General features: G+C 43.0%; 1 protein-coding gene across 10 annotated transcripts in view; it reads right to left on the bottom strand.

The window, feature by feature from the left end:
• LOC116951097 (forkhead box protein P2-like) overlaps positions 1–22,167 on the bottom strand; it is a 272,184-nt gene that overhangs the window by 33,037 nt on the left and 216,980 nt on the right. For all 10 annotated transcript variants that reach the window (XM_032969493.2, XM_076073504.1, XM_032969492.2 and 7 more), the window contains 3 exons: positions 21,914–22,148; positions 18,368–18,472; positions 2,471–2,558 (listed from right to left, as the gene is read on the bottom strand). In XM_032969493.2, the coding sequence (XP_032825384.2) occupies positions 2,471–2,558; positions 18,368–18,472; positions 21,914–22,148 (428 nt within the window). The remainder of the gene's footprint in view (positions 1–2,470; positions 2,559–18,367; positions 18,473–21,913; positions 22,149–22,167) is intronic.

Below are 22,167 nucleotides of genomic sequence, written 5' to 3'. Positions count from 1 at the left end.
ACCCTACCAACATGCGGCCTGTCCATTGACTGTGCGCTGAACCCATGTGTACTGCTGCTGGGTGGATAGAGGAGGTGGGCAGCTGGAAGGTGGGGCGGGGGGAGGGGGTGGATTTCAGAAACCTGCGCGGATGCTTCTCATCTGCCGCGGCGGGAGATCAAATCGAACCGACAACCTCTGCATCGAAATCCCCCGTGTGCCACCCCGTCATCACTGAATGGCAGCATTCGCAGGAAGCCAGTGGCTCATGCGCAAATCTCAGGCTTTTGCTCAAGTCAGACGCGTGCTCACCGCTGGACTAAACACAAGGCATAATTCTGCCCCATGTCATATATATTCTTTTCTATTATTTTTTGCCATTATTAAAAAAAAAGTATGCACATAATAAAACCCAATGTCAGAAGATTCCACAAAACTCGGCTTTCAAGATCACGGTGAATGCCCTCCGGGATAATAATAATAAAAAAACGTATTTCAGAGCAATCAGACACGACCATTGGCTTGTCTCCTTACTTGGAGGGTTTGGACGCCTTTTCCATCACGAAACATCACAAGGCGCGCTCAGAAATATCAACTGCCCGACAAAGGATGTATTTAAAGTGAAGCGTGGAATGCTTTTATGTATCATTAACATGCAAACGACTCCAAACTTTTTTGGATTCTTTGAGTGGGGGCACAGTGCCATTCAGATACAATGACAATGTTTCATTAGACAAAGTCAATCGCTGGGTGTGAAATAAAAAAGAAAAGAGTTGGCCGTGCAATTTTTTTGTTATTTTTTTTAAAGAAAAAAAAACATGTTATCTCGAGGGCTGCCCATTTCTCAATTAAACACATTCCACTTTTGTAAAGAAAAAAAAAATTGTCGAGTTTGAAATATTATCACCATAATAATAATATACGGCTGATAAAAATTGAAACGAGGCCTTATAAAAGACATCCGAGCAGAAATCTAAGTATGTGAAATAACCAGAACCTTCAGATGTTACGTATTATTATGGGAATCCTATATGCAGTGAAAGAATCGCATGTGACTCCACATTGGTAAACACACATGCTGTTTGCAGTGGAATGTCCATTTACGTCTCTGTTTTGCGAGGGTAGGGCAATGCATAACATCGCAGGCCATGGGTGGTGTGGCAAGCTATTGCTGTTTCTAAAAATATCGTTGCATTGAACCGAAGAAAGACATCTTGATAAACAGCCTCGAGTTTGAAATATTATCACAATCACAGGATAAACTGAGGCTAATGCTTTGTCATTCGGAAATAAGACGGAGGATGAAAGAATTATTGATGGGCTTATTCTGCAGATGTAAGCCACTGTGATGTCGAGTCGAGTGAACTGGACAGGCTGTGGGTTTTATTCCCAGTCACGAGTCTTAGAAATGTTTGGCAAGTTTCTTACCACTCACTCTTAGCTCCATATGTTGTGCTTCTATGTAATCAGGTTCGCTCACTGCGCTATGAACCCAGTTTCCCGAGTTCGGTTCCCAGCCATGGCGAATGACAACCACCGCTTCCCCCAACCCGTACTCACACGGCTTGGCAAAGTATGGTCAAACAAACACAAATAACCGACAGGGTCAGGAAACGCCTCGATATAGCAGCGTGTTTACATTATGACGAAACGTTGTTATTATATTCAGAAGCATAAATGGGATGCACCACAGCCAGCGCGCCATTGCCAGGCTGCGCACGGCGAGGTAAAGCGTGGGAACTTCCACCCCTTCCAAGATGCCTGGCGAGCATGAGACGGTAGTCCAAGAGAGCCTCTTGAGGGGATCTCTCGAGCCCCCATCTCGAGGAAACCCTCCTGCCATCAGCGCCATGAGCAGGCCCATTTCAGGGATGCACCTCTGTCGCTCGCTCAAAGCGAGCCCGGTGAGCAAATGGCCCAGAATGCCACTGATCTCATTCTATTTGAGCAGCTCAGCAGGTTTGACCACCGTGCACAAACAGGATGCTATTGATTATTTAGATTATTTTGCTGCTAGAAACGTCCACGTGAAAAGCCACTTCGTTGAGCTATCCTTTGTGGCCAGGTAACTTTTGAAAAAGCAAACAATTTCGTGGGCTTCACCTGGTAAGATAATAATAAATTTTTATTTAAAGCTTTCGCGACTGCAGTGATTCATATTCTTGGTTCTTTCGGTAAAGTCACGTTGAATTTTATTATTTTTGTTGTTTCCCTTCAACGTGACTTTACCGAAAGAACCAAGAATATAAGATAATAATAGTTAAGTTTTCGTTAAAATTTGTGAAAGTGTTTTGCTTACCTTTCCTATACTCTGCACTGTATGCTGTTGTACCGCTCTGAACCGCCCCTACTGGACATGTGACAAAAGAGCTGTATAGCTCATCGGATTCCTCCTCCTGCAGTCTCAATAAAGATTCAGATTTTTGCGTGTAGGAGAAGTCGCCATCCGGAAGTGGGTTTAGTCAGTGCCTGTACTTGTACACGCACTCACCTGAATCTCGAGCTGATGTACCACCTGCATCTGCACTCTGCATTGCGCCGTGCTCCGATCATCAAGAGCGTGTTCATTGTTGAGGTGTCTGCAACAAACACAGATAAAGAAACTTAACGTCACAAATCATCCTGGCAGTACAGCAAGGTAGCACAGTGGGAACACTTGGGCCTCGCGGCCAGAAGGACCAGGATTCGATTCCTGACTCGGGCACTTTTCTGCGTGGTATTTGTAGGTTCTAACCCTGTTCTCCCACTTTTCTTCACCTGGTCCGTTGGGGGTTTGCTCCATGTTTTCTGGTTTAGTTACATAGCCACATACAGATTTAACTGGTATTGGTCAAGCATCTCTATGCCGCAAACATTTCTTGAGAATTACTTAATTGGGATTACGCAAAGCAACTTCCCCCCCTACTGTAAAAACTTGGCAGGGCGGTTTAACATGCAGCAGCGTTTCACGACCAATATTTCCCGTAATCATGTTTTTTTTGTTGGATTAGATCGCGTAAATATAAATGTGTCATTAACCCGCCACCACCTGACACAGCCAATTAGTAAGGTTTGGCACGTAATCAAAACGTGCAAATTCGTTACTACTTCAGCACACACGTGTGTCCGTCGGAGGTCAAACCCACAACGTTGACAAATTGAGTACCGTGACTTTTGGCTGGCGATTTCAAACATGTTTCATCGGGCGATTTTTGCCATAATTGTGAAGAAGCCTTCCTGCTTCGGTCTTAAATAGAGGAGTAAAGCTGATGCCATCACTGTGCGCCTATGAGGCAAGGACCCACCCTGAAAAAAATGAATATTCTTGAGACTCCGTGAGACTTTCCCCGGGTGAACAAGCGTCATGAGAAACAATACTAACAATGCACCCGGTCGTATCTCAGAAGCTGAGCAGAGTTTCCAGCCTGGTCAATACTTGTCTCGTATGAGAGCTAAAGCAGAGTGCTTGCTAGGTGTTGTAGGCATGGGGCTGTTAAGCGATTTTGTCTTGTAACTGTGTTTAAAAGGGGGGGGGGGCATACAGAAACTCATTGGGGGCGGCGGAGAAGGGGGCATATAAAGTCAATAACAAACAAACTCTAATCAAATGTTAAACGCTCAACAGAATGGGTAGCGACGCGACCTGAATTATTTGTCCATCGTGTGTTCCCTTCAAGATCTCGTCCCCTGCGTATAGGAGGAAAGGCTGCGACACCCGGTCACTTAATCGCACGAAATGTTTGTGCCAGCATTTACTTGCCTGACCAAACTAATCTACCGGGAGGGGCTGAGACTTCATTGAGGTGTGGACAGGTGATGGCAGTGCTGTGCGTTGTAAATGTTGTGAGTGTCTTTTTGTTTAGGATATATAATATCACGAGCTGACGTAATATAATTCGTATTATACCATCCACTTTGTTAATATAATAAAAAAATATTTTTTATTTTGATTATTGCTTTCGAATTTTTTTAATGCTTTTAAGTATTCCACTACATTCGCATTTTATCTCAAACGTTTTATTTCTCCCCTCGTGAATGAAATGAGTCGTGGCATTGTCCGAGGTTGGTTTAATGCGCTTCCGTCTGGGAATGCACGACGAAGATGCAGAGATGACAGTTCTCTGACAGAGTGCACAGGTGTGAATTTACGGTGATTAAACAGAAGACGAGCAATTAAGACCACTTGTGATGGCAGTCTGTTCTCCTCCTTGATGATCAGAGATTGACAAAATAAGTGTGCAGGATTAGAGCAGAAAACCAAGCAAGGATCTCAATGGAGAGCGTCCCAAGACACTTTGCAGACATCCGGCGTTCAAGAAAATGTCCACGGCAGATGCCGTTGATTGCTTTTGAAAAACACTCGGTCATATACAGGCAGCATATATTGTTTGTGAGTTCAAGACAAACGACTGATTAGTTCCTGGAAAGGGCAGCTAAATGGGCTAAATTATACGAATGGACAATTGGCCTATATTATGTAGGGGCTCTTGCCAGAAACATGGCCGATGAGATGGGTAGATAATTTTTCCTCTTTGGGGAAGAATTCTTGACATGTGTTGAGTTTTTTGGTGTGTGTGTGTGTTTGTACACACTGCCAATGCAGTATCACTGATTATTTTTGTTGTCTAATGGTCTACTGTCCAAATGAATGGACGTGTAGACAGATAGGAGAAGCAACTGCTGGAACACACTCTAAGGGTAGATGAGAGGATTCATCGAGTAACATAGGTGCTAAAGTAATTAAATTACATGCATTTAATAAAGAATTAAAGCTTTCGTGACTGCATAAATTACTCATTGGTTGTTTAGGTAAAGTCACGTATGTAGAAATACCACCTCTACTCTGTCCGTCCTTCCTCTTGTTACCTCTTGTGTTCCTGTATATGTATTTCTGCTACCTTATAACTCGTATTTGTTCACTCTGTCTATGCTGGTATGTTCAACCCAGAGGATGAACACGAAATTTAGCACTCTTCTGAAATTCGTGGTCTGCCAGGCAAGTGTCTAATTGTGTCGTTGGCCGACTGGTTTTGCATAACTTATTCTTTTTTAGGTTTGTTGAATTCTCGTCTCTCATCTTGTTATTGTATTTACCTCCGTGCAGTTTAACGCTCTCTATGTGTTGCGTTTATGTCACCCTATGTGCTCCCTCGCTATTTTTTTACACCTGATGAAGATCGCTTGTGTTGCGGTCTAAACGTCGCGATTTATTTATTTAATTTTAATATAATTTTATGGTATTTCTACATACGTGACTTTACCGAAAAAAACAATGAGTAATACATGCATTTAATCAAGTGTTCAGCAGTCAACATTTTTCACTGCATTTACGTTGCATGTAATGCCTTTAAGGGACTCCATCAGCCACCAGAGGCCGCTATATTCATCTGATTTAGTGAATAAAATCCATCCTTGAAAAATATCGCAAAACTGGAAATGTGACAGTCACTTTGTTACAAGAAACTTTGCATCCAAATATTATTTATTAGTTGAGGTGGTTCGGGTACCCGGTAGGGATGCCCGCCCTGTAGACTCTCTCTGGAACTCTACCGGGCAGCAGCAGCAGCAGCAGCACGTCCCACTGGGACGAAGACCCCGGGGCTGGCCCAGGACATGATGGTGGGACGATGTTGCTCGACTGGCTTTGGAACGCCTGGAAATTACCCAGGAAGAGCTAGAGTCTGTGTATAGTAGTGCAGTGTATAGCAGTGTATAGTAATGTATAGTGTAGTAGTGTATAGTAGTCTATAGTGTATAGTAGTGTATAGTCATGTATAGTGTAGTAGTGTATAGTAGTGTATAGTGTAGTAGTATATAGTGTATAGTAGTGTATAGTGTAGTGTTGCTGGAGTCTGTCGCCAGGGAGTGGGAGGTGTGGACCGCCACCACTCAACACGCTGCCGCCGCGACCCTCACCAGGACAAGCGGCCTGAGAAACGAACGAACGAACGAACTTTGTTCTTCCCATTGTGACAGTGATTCTGTAAATTCATGACCAAGGAAGACACTTCACAGGCAGGCGATTGCTTTGGGAAAAAAAGACAAGAGGCAGGCGCAGGGAGAATGTGTCGTTTTGTCCATTTTGTTGGGAGCTACACCCGTCATTTACAAATAGCATTTTTTTTTTACATGCAATTTAACGTCAATTTTAGTGCGTGGAGAATAATGCAGGCTACTTTTATCAGATTGAGTTTTGCAGTATTCACGTTCGTTACACAGGGAACCCCCCGCCCCAGTATTTATGAAATATTGTCGAAGAAGAGATTCAATAAATTAATTATGGCATCACATGGGGCGGTCAATATTTCTTGAGAATTAGCTACCGGGGAAAAAAAAGCAAGTTGCACTGGGCTAATGAAAGAATAATTCACCCTGTGCATATGCAAAACTTCACCTCTGCATTGCAATTGTTCAAACAATAATTACGCATGCCTATCTGTATGTCTTCGTAGCCAATATTTCAAAATATTTAAGCGAGTAGTGATGATAATGTTTCGTCAAAAATTAAACAAATATATTAATCTAAAATGTAACAATAATCATTTGGATTCATGAGGCGCCCTTAAACAATGCATCTCAAGTGCCGTGAAAGTAAAGGAGGAAAATAATTGAGAAGTAACTGGGGAGAGAACGACTAAGGAGAAAGACAGGAGGGGCATCTTCACTCATAATCGCCATTTGATGGGTGTATTTTACAAAGATTATTCAAGAGAAGCTGGAAGATTCCATATAATCCCATTTAAAAAAATGTAATATTCAAGTTAAGGTACTGTCTGGTATCCTGTGGGATTTTATTTTTCCTCCGGAAGTCTAAATTATTAAGTTCGATAGGATTTTGCATGAAGAAAGCCCGAGATGTAGCGATCCACACAATGAATTGTGAAAATGTAATCTCGTCCTGACAGCATCTAAAAGCACAAAAATTGAGACGGCACAGACTTCAGATACAGATATTGCTAACATTTACAATACATTTTGACAAATGGTCATGTGTAAATCACACTTGAGCGTGAAACCTGATTTATTTATGTTGAAGGCAGGCCCTACAGCGTCATACAATCGTTCCGTGCCCGTGACCTTGTCTCGCATATCTTTAATCTTGCATCATGGCACTATTGTTGTATATCTTTAAATGACACCGATGTTATCTTACTACATGCGTAGTTAAGAAGGATTTTCAATAAAACAAAAATATATATGCAGACAATCACTGCAGCAACAGCAGCAATAATTTTGTTCACGACATATTTACGTATCGACGTGGAGCTGTCAAAAAGTTTGAATTAGAGGACAATTAATTAAATCAGTCTCTGAGACACGGTCTCCGAGACGTGGTGGCTAAAAGTGGTCTCTGATGAATGGATTGCATTGAATTATTCAAATATAAAGGCAACAAAAAAACATCAAATAGGCCCTCAAATGTTTTGAAATCACGCTACCATGAGAGATTGCAAAACAATCTCCTATTCAGGTTGCAATGGCACATGAGGTAGTGATGTGGTCCGTTATATATGAATATTCAGCCACCTCTCCATTGAGTTTGTTGCACTTACCCTGCACCTCTGATTAGCACGGTTGGCTACGTACGGTGCGAAAGAAGTTCAACATACATGCATTGCTGCTGATGATCACACGACAACCGGCAACCACTCGAGGCTGAGTCAATCTACTAGAGACCCAAACCAGGTTTATATGCCAAATGCCAATGCATGTGTGTTTCTGAAGCTATTCATTGACAAAGATACCCAGTGTAACCATGCTGACTGTTAGGGCATGTGCTGTTAGCGAGCACCTATTAAGGCTAGTGTGGGGCAAACAGGGGTGGTGTGGAGAACCACCACGTCTGCCGGCAATTATCTCTTCCCCTCATTTAAGGCTGAGTCGACTTACGGGAGAACCAGGGCAAGTTCAGACCCTGCTTGCCACTGATCCATGGCAGGAAAATAAATTTCAAGACACCTATCCCGCAATGCAGTGCGCATATCACTGCGCCAGCAATCCGCACTAAAGTCACACAAAGACAAAGATCCCCCGTATAGTCTCAACAGACTGATGGCGCAAGCAATGTTAGTGAGTAGTACCCATGAAGAGTGGCACAGCACACGACGGAGTGGGTGGTCAGCACCACATCCGGCCGCTTTTGTCTCCCGAGTGGCGATGTCTGCACACCGCACCGGGTAATCATTTGAGGCTGAGTCGACCTAGGGGAGGACTAGGACCGGCTCACATAATCGTCACTCGTGTTGGCCATGAGCGGGAATCGAACTCGGACGGGCGTGTTCTTAGCGCGGCGCACGAGCGTACGCAGCAAAAACACACGTGGTACGTGAATTCAAAAAAAAATCTTTCTCAGGATCTCAGTAAATAAAATAAAAAAATAAAGTGTTGCTTATTTGTTCACGAGAGGATTTACATGCATTGCAACAGCTTCGGTCCCTCGATCACGATGACAAGCGCCTTTATCTGTACGGCGCCATGCCCGCCGAGACACGAGTGGCAGATGAAACCGCATGGCCGGTTATCACGCTTGTCCTTCACCTTCGCACTCACACGACCAGTGGTCTCGTTCGCCTATAACTCATGCAACAGTGTTGTGTCAACAGCTGCACAGATGGCCCGAGGATAACTTCACGCGTCCACCACCAAACACTTTTCCCCTCCCTGAAGAGGCATGTTTACACCCACGACGATGTTTACACTGACACTTAATGGCAAGAACCGAGTCGTTCCAAGAAACTCGAGAGGAAGTTTTTTTGAGCTCCCCCCCCCCCACCACAATTTTTTTTTATAACCGCGTTGGCGATGCTTCACAACCCTGAAATTTGACGAGGGCACAATATATTATTGTAAACATGCAGCCGTACATACACCCCAATACCTGCCTAACTCGTCTCCACCTACACATTCTGTCACCAGCTTCATCGTGAGCTGTGCTGGGGGTCACACATTCGGCCGCGTTGTTTCAGTTGCCTTCCTCACGCTGACATCTCCGGCCGCTGGGCGAACGTGTCGTTCGTGACCCCTTTCACTCAGATTCATCCCGAGGCCCAACTTTGCTGCCCGCTTTGTTTTATGACGCTCTTGCAACGTTTTCCCTGCGGTTCGTTCCCAAAGGAGGTTAACAGAGTCGACAGTACGTACAATCGTGGAGCTTTTTGGTCTCAGCGAAGACAAAGATCCCCTGTAGCATTAACAGACTGTTGGGGCAAGTGCTGTTCGCGAGCACCTATTAAGGCCGGCACGGCACACGAGGGGGTGGGTGGCCAGCAGCACGCCTGGCCGCCTTTGTCTCCCCAGCGGCGATGTTTACACACCGCACCAGGTACTCATTTTAGGCCGAGTAAACCTAGGGGGAGGCTCAGGACCGGTTCAGATAAGCGGCACTGTTGTTGGCCATGATGAGGAATCTAATTCGGGATGCTGGGCTTGTAGCGCAGTACGATACCCGCTACACTACCCCCTAGTCTAAACACAGCTGTGCAGATACACACATTACACCACCCGTTTGTCTGACACAAAGAACGCAGTTCAATTGAAGAGATGAATACACGTCGACTCTCAGATGTACAGCGGTCAACGCAAAGATAGTTTAACAGCAAGTAATTACTAGACGTATAAATCACGAAATGAGTCATCGTTTATACTGTATTCTTACGCTCACATGTATTAAATCATGCGGTGAGAAGATTTAATATTTACGACTTACTCAAACAATATGCCTACGATAGACCTATGTTGTATTTCGACTAACTGAATGGAAAAACTGTACAATGAGTCAATAAAGGGAGGAAGAAATAAACACATGATACAAGTAGATGGTGAAAACGAGACGAAAATATGAAATGCGAAAGCCAAATGGAGATGCGTAATTGTGACCATTAAAAAGGTGTATTGTTAGATGCAATACGGGGAGGAGGGAGGAGATCAGTGGTGCAGTGGATAGCACACTGTGGATAGCACACTGCACTAAGAATACAGAAACATGGGTTCGATTCCTGGTCACAGCTAACATCAGTGACATATAAAGTTAACTATTTATTTTTTATTTTACCAGGTAAGGCCCACTGAGCTATATAGCTCTTTGTCAAAAGCGACCTGGCCACAAATGATAGCCCGAAGTGGCTTATCCTGTGGGAATTCATAGCAGCCAAATATTCTAAACACATCTTTCTCAATGTGGAGGGAAAAAACCGGAGGACCCGGAGAAAAATCCACACGACCACGGAGAGGACATGAAAACTCTAAATATACAGGCGTCACGCTCGGGGGATCGAACCTACGACCTCCTGTATACCAGGCGAGGTAGTTAACATCTCGCCACGGCGGCACCTCATACATGACATATGAACCAGTCCTGGGCCCCTATCCCTTCCCGAAACCATCACTGACCATAGTGGTGGTGAAGTTTTGTTCATCAACCCTTATGACAGATATGGCTTTCATCCAGCAGTGGAAATTGTAAAATGCCTCATCCAGCAGTAGATTGGCAAAGGACTGTAAATTAACGTTAAGTTACATATTATAAGGACTTCCAAAAGGATAACATGTATTTTTGACCAATCTTTAATCAGTCCCAAACTACTATAAGGCAACAGCATCATCCATGATTCAAGTATCATAAGAAATATATACGTACAGAGCCATCGAGGGATCACAGGCACGAAAAGGAGGTAATTTATACGTAAAACAAAAGCTGACAAACATACCTTACAGACTCACCATATGTACCTTGGGAGTTCACTAAAAGGAATAACACTTTTTAAATAACTTCATTTTTGTGTGCATGTTAGTGTTAATAAACGTTAGGTAAATAATTTGCTAATACCAATTTATTTTGTGCTCACGCAGTAAATCTCTAGTGTATGTAAATGCGGGAAATGAAATAAATAACACCCACGTGTTTATGGTGCCAACCAGCACATAAACTGCAAATTGAAAAAAAATTCAAAAACCACCATGTTCTGACTTAAGTTTGCGTAGCGTTCCTTTGCAACACATCGCGTATCGTACGCCCGAATAATGCGGTGACATATGCTAAATATATAATACACGCAACCCTTTTTTGTAAATCCACCACTGGATGAAACAAATCATTTGGTGATACTCCGCTGGCAGTGATGCGCAAGCGCAAATATCAAAACAATAAAAACTCCACAGAATCGTCAATAACACTGCCTTAAAAATAAACAATATATCGTAGGCGACGTTGCAATTGACCTCTATATACCCCCCATAGAGGGTTCATCACGTGTCAATCAAAGCAAATTATTTCCATCCTCAGATCTGGAATAAATCATTACAGTTGATAAAATATCTTATGTGATTTGTTTCCGTGTAAAGATACCAGTGACCATGGCCGAGACCAACAACTTGCTATCCCCGGGAACCCAGTTTAACCCTTTCCCGTTCCGAGACATCTTCAAATTCTATTTGCATTCACCTGTTAAAAATTGCACAATTGTGGTTATTTTGTGTCACTTGCGGCCATGCAGACATTGGATGCCTTAGAGAAAACCTAATCATGCCTGAGAGTCAATCAGTGCGTAGCTCAGCTTGGCGATTTGAGTAAAACCATATGCCCGGGTCCTAAACGCAATGATGACTTCAGAAAACAATAAACATGTAAATATAAACACATGGTCACAAAATATAATCAATAATTTGCCCCATTGGGTTTTACATTGTGTTCGTAGTTTTTGTGGTTATATAAAAAGCAGCATAAATCAAAATATTCTTGGTTCTTTCGGTAAAGTCACCACGTAGAGGTGAAACAATAAACTAATAAAAATATAAAACAATAAAATTCTCACGACGTTTCGACTGCAACACAAGCAATCAGCATCAGGTGTGAAAACCACAGCAAGAAAATTTGAATCAAAGACTGGCACAGCAGGAAAACAAGGCAAACATTGTACGTTGCATTGATTTTTAAGAGCATTTGTGTAACAAATTCAGATTCAATATCAATTGTATTTCGCCCTCCCCTATTGCATTTGCTATCCTGCTGTGCCAGTCTTTTATTTACTTGCTTCTTTCCCCTTTCTCTCCCATAATGCCATTCTCCCTCTTTTTCCTCCTCTATACCTGTCTCTCTCTTCCTTTTTAGATGTATGTTGAACTTCTTTCGCACCGTACGTAGCCAACCGTGCTTATCGGAGGATTGCAGTTGGGGACCAATGTCAGTTGGACAATGTGTCTCCCCATTCTTTGTGTCACTGTATTGGTGTTGAAAACATACATACAACAAAAAAAAACATATTTCCATTTTATTTAAGGCTTAGAGAAATACAGTGCAACTCCAATTCACAACAAGCCAAGGACAACTTTTGTCCATGGATCCACAGCAATCGCCCCAAACACAGCGAGTGACAGCGTATTCCATCATCAGCTAAAAATAACCAAGACGGGAGAAATTTGGTGAATATTTCTCACATTCGCGCCATCGGCAATTAAAGAGCAGAGTTCACGGAGCCTCAGAGTCTCGTCAGCTTGGGGATTGGGAGACCACAACCCGTTGCTTTTATCCCAGCCACGGCCAGCGTGCCTGTTCCCTAGCCCTGTCCATGAGATAATTATGTCATTACGGCGGTGGCAATCGAGCGGAGCCAGACGCGGCATAAAGACAACAGGGATAAATCAGATGGAACCCGTCTGCGCTGTGAATTATGAATACAATTACACGCGATTACCTCACGCAGAGCTGATCATTTTTTCTTTCCTCTATTTTTTCCGGCAACCCTCCTCCCCACGACCCCCCCCGCCGCCTCCCGGCCCTGCCACGACCGTGGTATTATGAGTAACTAGTGGTGCATCGTACGTCGAATTCCTCATAATTTATACAAACGTGAGCGCGATAAGCATGGAAAAAAGGGGGGGGGGGGAAATGGGATTGCAGGGTTTAATCTAGGCACTACAGATTTACTGTGGGAGAACGTGGGCCCTGGTAGCATTTCATCCATCATTTAATCCTGGCCCTAATGTGCGCTTTGAGCTGAGGTTGCAAATGCCCTTTCATGTCAGTGCTTTATTATCCCCTACTGCTAATGCGATGGCGAACATTAAACACTTTAACAATTTGAATATATTTATAACGGAGCACCAGTCAAGGGAATCCAATATGGGCGAAAACTGACGCCATCTTCTAAGTCTCATCCACGAAAGTAAGCCACCGATTCCACAAAGGGCTCCGTAATGTATCGCATGGCTGGCAATTTCTGAAATTTTAAACGCTGCTATATTAATTATTTCAAATAAATATGACGCTAAGGTGATTTTAATCTCAATGAATAGTTAAAGACCCCCAGACTCATTTTCAAGGGCAAATTGGGGCATCAGTTAAGGTGGGGGGGAATACTCTGCTTAATCATTAACGCGCATAAACAAATTCTACCACCGCAGTGAAATGCATACACTGGCGAACATTTGTAATAATTGTACAGATGGGTCAAATTTGATTAAAGCATTTATAAACAGGCATTCGCCGACTTCTTTTTTGTTCGTGCAACTTTATTGAAGAAAATAATGAATTTTTTTTGCAGGACTAGTTTTGATGATAAAGCCTTGATATAAATATTCGGGCTTCATGCAGCAAATATTAGGTAAATGTGCTGCATCACTCTTACTGAAAAGGGCCGTACACTCGACCACAGATCGCAAATCAACATTACATTGTGCTGACTTGTGTAAACTGCCTAATCCAGCATAAAAATAAAGCTGGGTGGTAATTCTCTGTGATCCTGCCTTTGAACTTTCAGGTTATTTTATAAGAGGAAATAATTTCACATATTCAAGTGCAAATGCTCTCGTCTACTTGGCCATTTAATTCTCTTGCAACAGTGCATTGAGGAACCTTCTGGAGAGGACAATCATGTTTTTAATTAAATTACACGTATAAATGTATTCATCAATTTAACATATTTGTATTTTCTTTCTTATTAAAGCATGCACCAGTATATTCAACTACCTGCAGAAATAAATACAAAAAAACGCAACATATAGCCTCATATCACGCAACTATCCTCACATTGTTTGCCATGTGGTCTTATTTAACGCGATTGTAAACAAAAGCAACGGGTTTCATGGCACAAACCACTTTACATAAGCAGCGAAATTGGTGCTCTTTGTAAGAAACAAAACTGAAATCAAGAAAAAAAATCTTCTCGACGCTTGAACAAAAAATTGGACGTAAACAAAAGATCACTCAACTGAGAGTAACAGACACTGATAAACGCTTTGCTGGGCCCTATGTAATTAGATGTGAACTGAATTGCCGCAATTACTGGCAATGCATTTCCAGTATTGAGCACGGCAGTCTGAAGACCCTTTACTGGAACCCCATCGAGGCCCGGGAGTAATTGAGACCCAACTGTAAGCTCTTTACAGAGGGGAATATTTGAGCAAAGTGCCATCAAATGCTCTTGGGAATGAATGAATGAAGAAAGTTGGCCAAGCCTTGGATAACTGACTGAGGGATCAAGACCCTAGCCCAAGAACCCATGTCATTATCAATCTAAGAGTTGTGCACGCGCATATACGTATGTATGAATGTACAGACCTATGCAAAGGCAGAAACGTACCTTTTTGTTATATTTTGTGTCATGAGCATGCTCTCCCGACATGCAAGAGCGTGACAATTAAATGAGAATCATAAAACAAAAATGCACAGCCAAATTGTTTGTTTACGAGCTCAGTTATTACCTCGCAAGCAAAAAACGCTGTCTCGGAACAAAAACGTTGCGGGGTAACACTGAGCCGATAAATGGCTGCGCAGAAATGCCCTTCATTTACCCAGGAAAGCCTCATTTGGCCTGGAGACCCTTTTCAGGTGGGCTCTGCAGGCACCGGGATGTTTGGCCACACCCCATTAAGTGTTCACGTCGATGTGGGCAGAAACCAGAGGGTGCGGAGAAAATCCACGTGTATGACGGACAAGACTCGGAAGCTCCTCACTGATAAGATAGATTCGAGCAACCGTTGCTTAAACCGCCATCTCCCGGTCACCTCACAGCACAAGCCTACAACGCCTGACTCTCTCAAGCAGTCATTCAATGCCATTGGGGTCATATGCAGCATCTAGCCCGAGCATTAGTTAACTATACTCGTGTAAGATATCACTGAAGCAAGCCGTCTGATATGAAGTGGAATAGTATAAATGACAAATACACATAATAGACATGAGTACGGTAAATGCCATCAGTATATGTCCGTTTAGTCGCTTTCGCGACCAATATTATTCATAACATAGGTTTTTGGGTTAGATCGCGTAAGTTTCAACGTGTCGAAGCCCTCCACCACCCGACACAACCAATAGGCAAATCGCCCGATGATGCTGGATGTAATTACCAGGGAAACGTCGTACCACTCAAATTGTGAATGTTGTGGATTTACTCTCCAACACAGCGGTGGGCTGAAGTAGTAAACTATTTGGCGTTTTGTTTACGTGACAAATCCCATACATATTGGCTGTGTCGGGTGGTGTAGGGTTTCGACGCATTTATACTTGCGTGATCTAACCCAAAAACCTTTATTATGAATATTATGAGTATATGTCCTGCTCCTAAGGTAAGCGAATGAGAGATTAATTTATCAGCTTTATGACACTTAAAAGTGTAAGCGATTCCCTGCTCCGTCAAGTATTGAGGTGGTGTGCTCATCTCTTGTTTACAGCACTGGACATGTGGGGGAAATTCCACATTCATATGGTGGGGAGCAGGAGCCCAAGTCTATGGCATGGAACAACCATCGTTGACTTCTTCCACAAAGTGGTATTCACGTTATTAACCAGGAGGGATGATTGGCTGAGCCAACCCTCAACCAAGATTTGAACTCGTTACCTCCTCATCACGGGCTGCCTGCTCCGCCACCGATCCACCTTGCCGGCATTACACAAGCGGCTTTAATTTAACGCAGAATTTCCTACAATGTGATGAAGCCAACAATTCGCCGCCAGTCTTCTGTAAAAAAAAATCAAACCGTGTTGCAGACGATGTAAATGTATCTATATATATGTCCTCTATTTCACTGCTACAAGAGGGAATGTTTTTTTCTCTCTCCCCGATTCTAATGGTTGTTTGATAACAAAGGTGGCATGCGGAATTATGATGTTTCGCAGCCTGTAAGCTGTCAGATATAAACTGCGTTACTTTGCCCGTGTTTACTGCGCAAAGACATCTCCCGATAAAATATTTATGAATTCTCTCAAGCGTGGTGCTAAGCTTGCGAATAAGTACACTGAAACATTAGGGCATTGCCGGAATATTCTACGGCGGTAGTGGCGTGTCTAAATGTGGAAACAACATTCCCGTAACAAGAAAACATTTCGGGGAGAGGGTAAAATAACCCCCCCCCCCCCCAAAAAAAAAAAGGTCTACGTGAAATAATACGTAAAACGATTTGTTTACTTGGGAAGGATTCCTGTGCGCGTGCGGCTGATTTAACATGCACACTTTGAAAATAAAAATAATGTTTCCCGTGCAAGTTTGAGACGCCCGGACAAGTACAATCGTTCTATTAACGGAAATCGTCATCTCGGAGAGTTCCCTTAAAGCAACCCCATCGCGTGATTGTAGGCGCTGCCATAAACGATGATTTTTGCGTTTTCACTTGTTTACGTTGTGTTGGAGTCAGGCATCGCTCGTGAGCAAGGGTATAAAAGGTACATGCGTGTATCAATTTACATAAATGCACGTATTGTGTGCAATATTAACCCACGGGAGTCGATGACTGAACATAATGTCAGTGTAGAAATGTGTTTTCAAGTTGCACAATGAATGTTGTCAGCAAACAAAACACATTGTGGGAACCACTTATGAGTGGATATTGTGGTCTACAAGTTTACAGACTTCAACCTTGCCCAGTATGATCAGACCTCAGAAGCTAAGCCGACTTGGACTCGGTTAACACTTGGATGGGTAACAAACAGAGCTTGCCATGTTTTGTAGGCCTGGATATGCACAGTGACCAAGAGATGGCATAGAGACTTTCCTCAATAAACATTTGACATTATTACCCTGCATACTATGTAACTATTGTGGTAGAGTAGGCCAAACTACCATCTGTATAGTTCCCTCTAGTGGAGGCACCTTCCATCGGCAGTGGCATGGGAAAGTAATTGCAGGGTTGCACATTTACCCTTTAGTGTGCAGCTGCTGTAGCAATGTATACAAAGTTGAAAAATCTTTGTTGGCGTTACGTGATGTGTGTTTATAGTCCAATATCCACTGCTGGATGGGAAAATCCACTGCAGTTAGCCGTGGACTGCAAACCACTATTCCGCCCAATTTACTTTTTTCTTTGCCTACAATGTCCCTGCTAACCGGCGTTAAATGTACACAATGTCTACACTTGAAGATTGTGTTATGAACACTTGAGAAAAAAAAACACATACGGCAAGACGAGACTGTTTTTATTTCAGAGGCACTTTTATCCTCAATTGACTATTCATAATATCCAAGGGTCTGGAGGATTAAAGCTGGCTGAGTGGAAAGCGCTTTACAATAAAAGGGCAAGACCCCAACTCCTCTTGCTCTTAGCACCCGATAACTGCACAATTATTCTGCCCATCAAGGCTACTAATAATGAGCTAATTAGGGTAATTGTTCACAGGACTCAAAAGCTCCTCTCCAGTGACCCCTGAAGCTACCTAGCACACTCGTGTGACCTGGCATCATCACAGACGGCGACTCTGAGCCACAATGAGCCTAATTAGCTTTGGGGAATACATCCAATTTAAGAATAATTAAAGATTAAACCTAGAGGAAGGGAGAGAAAGAAAAAAACATCTTCTAAAGAACACGGTCGTTTAAGAAATGCTGAAAAACAACTCAACCGGAAACACGCTCCCCCCCCCCCAAGTCCCTTATGAAACGGTGCACGAAAGCGCTTAAACATTAATCAGATAGGATTTATTTTTTAATTAAAACATCCTATTCCACCACACTCATTTTTTCCCATATATATTCATGCTTTTATTCCAGCTTGAAAAAGCACTTCCGACCGATGGCTTCGGTATCCAAAGCATTGCCACTTTTGATGCTTTATCAGTGACCATCACACGTTTTAATATTTTTTTGTTCACCAGAGTCTGGTTCACATTATTCACAGCAGATGTCTACAATTTAGCATTGACAGAACAGAACAAAACAAAACCCCCGGTTTAACATTTTTAACATGTTTCACATACGAAGTCAAAACATTTCGTAAATTGCAAAACATTTCAAAATAATCACACACATAATGCATTGCCCTGATTCGCATGCCAAGTCCGAATTATGAATCGATGAAAGGTGGTGACTACCGCGTGAGTATAAACAGCGCCACGTGCCTGTCGTGCACGCCTGCATTTAGTAACCTCACCCACGGTACATGCTGCAGTAGTGGCTGCTGAATGAGGAGTGTGTGTTATACTCACTTGAGGAATTGGCTAAACTCTTCGCAGACGGTTTCGCAGCCAGGCCATTTACAGACGCCGTGTCCGTACAGAGCGTGGTCCCTGCCGAAGTCCTCGTGCGAAGAGCTGCAGTCGGACGTAAAAAAAAAACGTTAAAAAAAACGTTGAAAAAAACAAAAGGACAAAATAGAAATTGACAACAATGACACCTTGAACCGCGGCCACACGTCTCGTCCTCTCATCTCTCGCAGTCGCGGTGTGACCACAAGTGGAGCACAACAAACGCTAAAACTTCACAGCGGGGGCGTCTCGATGCCACGGAAGGCTCGCTGTTTGTACTCAAAATTACTCACACAAAGCTGCCAAATAATTTACGTTGATTCCACCTCCCCCCCAACCCCCCCTTAATGGTGGATGGATGGCGGGGGGGGGCTCCAGGGGAAGTGGCTTAATATAAATGGCAATTATTGCCAGACCCTGAATGGCCTTTTTACTTAGCTGCGGCACTGTTAATTACTCTAGGGCAATTAACAGGAATGCTAATTGCACAAATTGCTATTTATGCTTCTAATTATTCATGAAACTGGAAAGGTTGTGCAAATACGACAGAATGGTAATTACGTTCTCGTAGATCAATTAGCGCAGAACAAGCACATCACTTTCATCAATTAAATGAGACTAATTGAATAAAACTTTATACGTTTTAACTCCTAATAATTAAACGCAGCGTTTGACGGATGTTCCAATCGACAAGAGCATGTGTCTCCGAATGCGTCCCCCCGAATGGCGTCGAATTTAAACGGATGCTTTCCAGTGAGATAGAAAACAAATGAGTCGCCGGTGCGGTCTTCGCCGTACTTTTGTGCAATGCATCGCACACGCATTGAGTACGAGTCCGCGCAGAGAACGCGGAAAATGACTGCGCCGGCCAATGTCATTATCCGTCTTGTCATTACTATTAACGCCAAGGAATTACACGCGGTGCATTAACGTACACACGTTTCAAATACCTAAAATGCCATTAGATGCCATACATTCAAGCGTTATATGAATGTGTAAAGCAAATATATCGGCGGAAATGGATATGCATTCTTTTCTGCAATTTTCCCTGAGTACGATGCTCACCATTTAATCACCATAACACCCTTTTTATTGTAGAAAGTGTAATAATCATTTCATTTTTATGGGATTCTCATAAATGCATGGCTGCTTGTTTTATATTCTTCATTCTTTCACTTTCGAAAGGCATTAAAGAAAATGCTTTCACAAGACAAGAAAGTATCCTGTGAAATAACTTATCAAGGCCGAGATAGATTCTTTCTCACACGAGGCATCGCTGCTAACACCAACTCTTTCTAATTTTCTAATCCCCTTAGATTTAAAATGCCAGAATTATTTGATATAAGCTGTGATGGATCACACTCATTTTTACAGCATTAACCCTTCAGAGCCGGTGAGTGACTGTGTGCTGACGAAGACAACGCAGAGACTTACACATGCATCTATTGAATTTGGTTAGGAACGGAAGACCTAACAGCTGTACATATACAATGCCTACTAAATCCATTAAGTTGTCCTTTGGCCGTGGAAGTTTCTACGGGTGTTAAGAAATTAACTATTTCAGATGAAGCATCTTCTATTCGCATCGTTTCAGAGTTATTGAATAACTTGTTACTTTAAAAAAAAATCAATTTTGGTTGGTTTTGGTTTCATTTCACGATGGGATTGTGTATGGAAAAACATTACTCATCAATACATGGGTAACAAACGCAATCTATTTCAGTCTCTTGAATTTTGACGTTGAAAATAATAAGAAAATATAAATGTGTATACCAGCCCAGACATCTGTATTTTAACACAGGTGTGCTGGCCACAAAAGACACACACGGACAAAGGTCCCAGTTCGCCGTATAGCCAGCATAGGCTGTTGGGGCAGGTGCTGTTAGTGAGCACATGTGGAGGCCAAGTCAAAATGCAGAAAGGGGTACATAAACACACACATATGTGCATGCAACGTGCATGCGTTGCGCAGTCAAGTTAATGTGGTCCCATGTGTAAAACAAGCACGCCAAGTATTCATAAGCCTCGGTGGCTTTGAGCCTGTCATGGTAATTCCACATTTATAGGACGAGGGAATGTGTATCCACAGAGCAAACGATGTTAAATTCCCACCAAACAGCACTCACCAGATGTTAGTTATTTTACTACCCCAAGAGAGATGATGATGATGATGCATCTCAGTTGACCCTGGCTGGGTTTAGAACTGATAACCCCACGATTGAGAGAGTCCTATTTTGTGCAACAACTGATTGTAAATAATGACACAAAATCAATGGGTTTGCCAACTTGTGAAAGCTATTGCACCGGTGAAGTTCTCTTGCAGCGTTCCTTACAACAACAACAACAAATTGGACACTGATTCACCAGTACTTAACGTGTTGTTTCCATTTGTACCATTTGCTTACGGTCGCTGCCGGGAAGAAGAAAAAACACCCTTGAGAAAAGCCACTATGGGACTGGAGGTGGCTGGCTGCCTCTCTCAGAGGTCACTGAATTTAATGAGCATGGCTGAGATCCCGAGTTCAAATCCGAGCAGCTGCCCTGTGATTAAACAGGGCTCTCAAGAGCCGTTAAGTTGATGGCCTCAACCTGGTCACCAATGACTGTTCAAAAATAAAAAAAATAAACCATCACAATACGATTGCTTTTGCACTTAATTTGCTCAAATTTCAACTCCGAGGCTTAAGACATCAGTTTTTCCCGTCGTGCGGAAATTCACCTCAGGGCTGTATGGGAAAAATGTGACGCCGTCCACTGTGTAAAAGATAAAAATGACATATTCTTTCGTCTTTCGGTAAAGTCACATAGATAGGTTCAAAGAAAATGAGAAAAAATAACAGAAAACTACGACGTTTCGATCACAACGCAAGTAGTCGTCTTCAACACAAGTGGTCGTCTTCAGGAAGACGACCACTTGTGTCGCGATCGAAACGTCGTAGTTTTCTGTTATTTATTGTTATTTTCTTTGAACCTATCTACGTGACTTTACCGAAAGACCCAAGAATATGAATTCCTGCAGTCACAAAAGCTTTAAATCAAGATAAAATGACAGTTGAAGGATGTTCTCAATCCTGTCAAAGAGGAGAGCGTTGGGCCTGATCCAAACGTTTGCGAATGTCAATTATTATTTTATTCGAATACTCCTTTCGAAGCAATGGGTTGAAAATAAAATATTATTTTACGTAGTTTTGCTACGGCATCAAAATGTGAATCTGAAAACGCGTGTGTTGCGGCTATGAAAAAAAAAACCCAATATAATTAACTTGTATTAAGGGCATACGGGTCTAATTTCTCACTTGATAGTGTCTCAAACACTGCTAGGCTCGCTGGGCACGGAGATTATCGGCGTGAAGCACAGGTATGCCTATGCATGAACCTTAGCCTACATTCCTATAATCCTTAGAAGAGGTTAAGGACAAAGTAAGGCAAGACGGATGTGGCGTGCAAAGACGATTCCAGGAACAATGGTTCTGGACTGCGCTTGCAAAAATGAAAATTTCCACTCACCTCTCCCTGCGCTGGATGTGCGATCCCGTGCTGGTGTGCTGCCCGTTAGTCAGCGGTGGGTACGTCAGGGTGGGCGAGGTCCTGGGAAGTGGCAGGGCGCCTGGCGGAGCGACGGGATTGCTGAGCGACAGGTCCAGGCCCCCGCCGTTCTTGGTAAGACTCGGGCCCTCCTCTGAGTGCGACCCCAAGGAGGAGGTCTCCTTCCAGAGATGCTGGAGGTCTGACGGAAGGAGGCCTGCGAAGCACAGCCGCCG

The sequence above is a fragment of the Petromyzon marinus genome, chromosome 42 (assembly GCF_048934315.1).
Source record: "Petromyzon marinus isolate PM22_M1 ecotype Great Lakes invasive population chromosome 42, UKy_Petmar_22M1.pri1.0, whole genome shotgun sequence".
NCBI lineage: Eukaryota > Metazoa > Chordata > Hyperoartia > Petromyzontiformes > Petromyzontidae > Petromyzon > Petromyzon marinus.
Note: the sequence above shows the minus strand (reverse complement) of the source record. Positions and strands in the feature narration are given on the sequence as shown.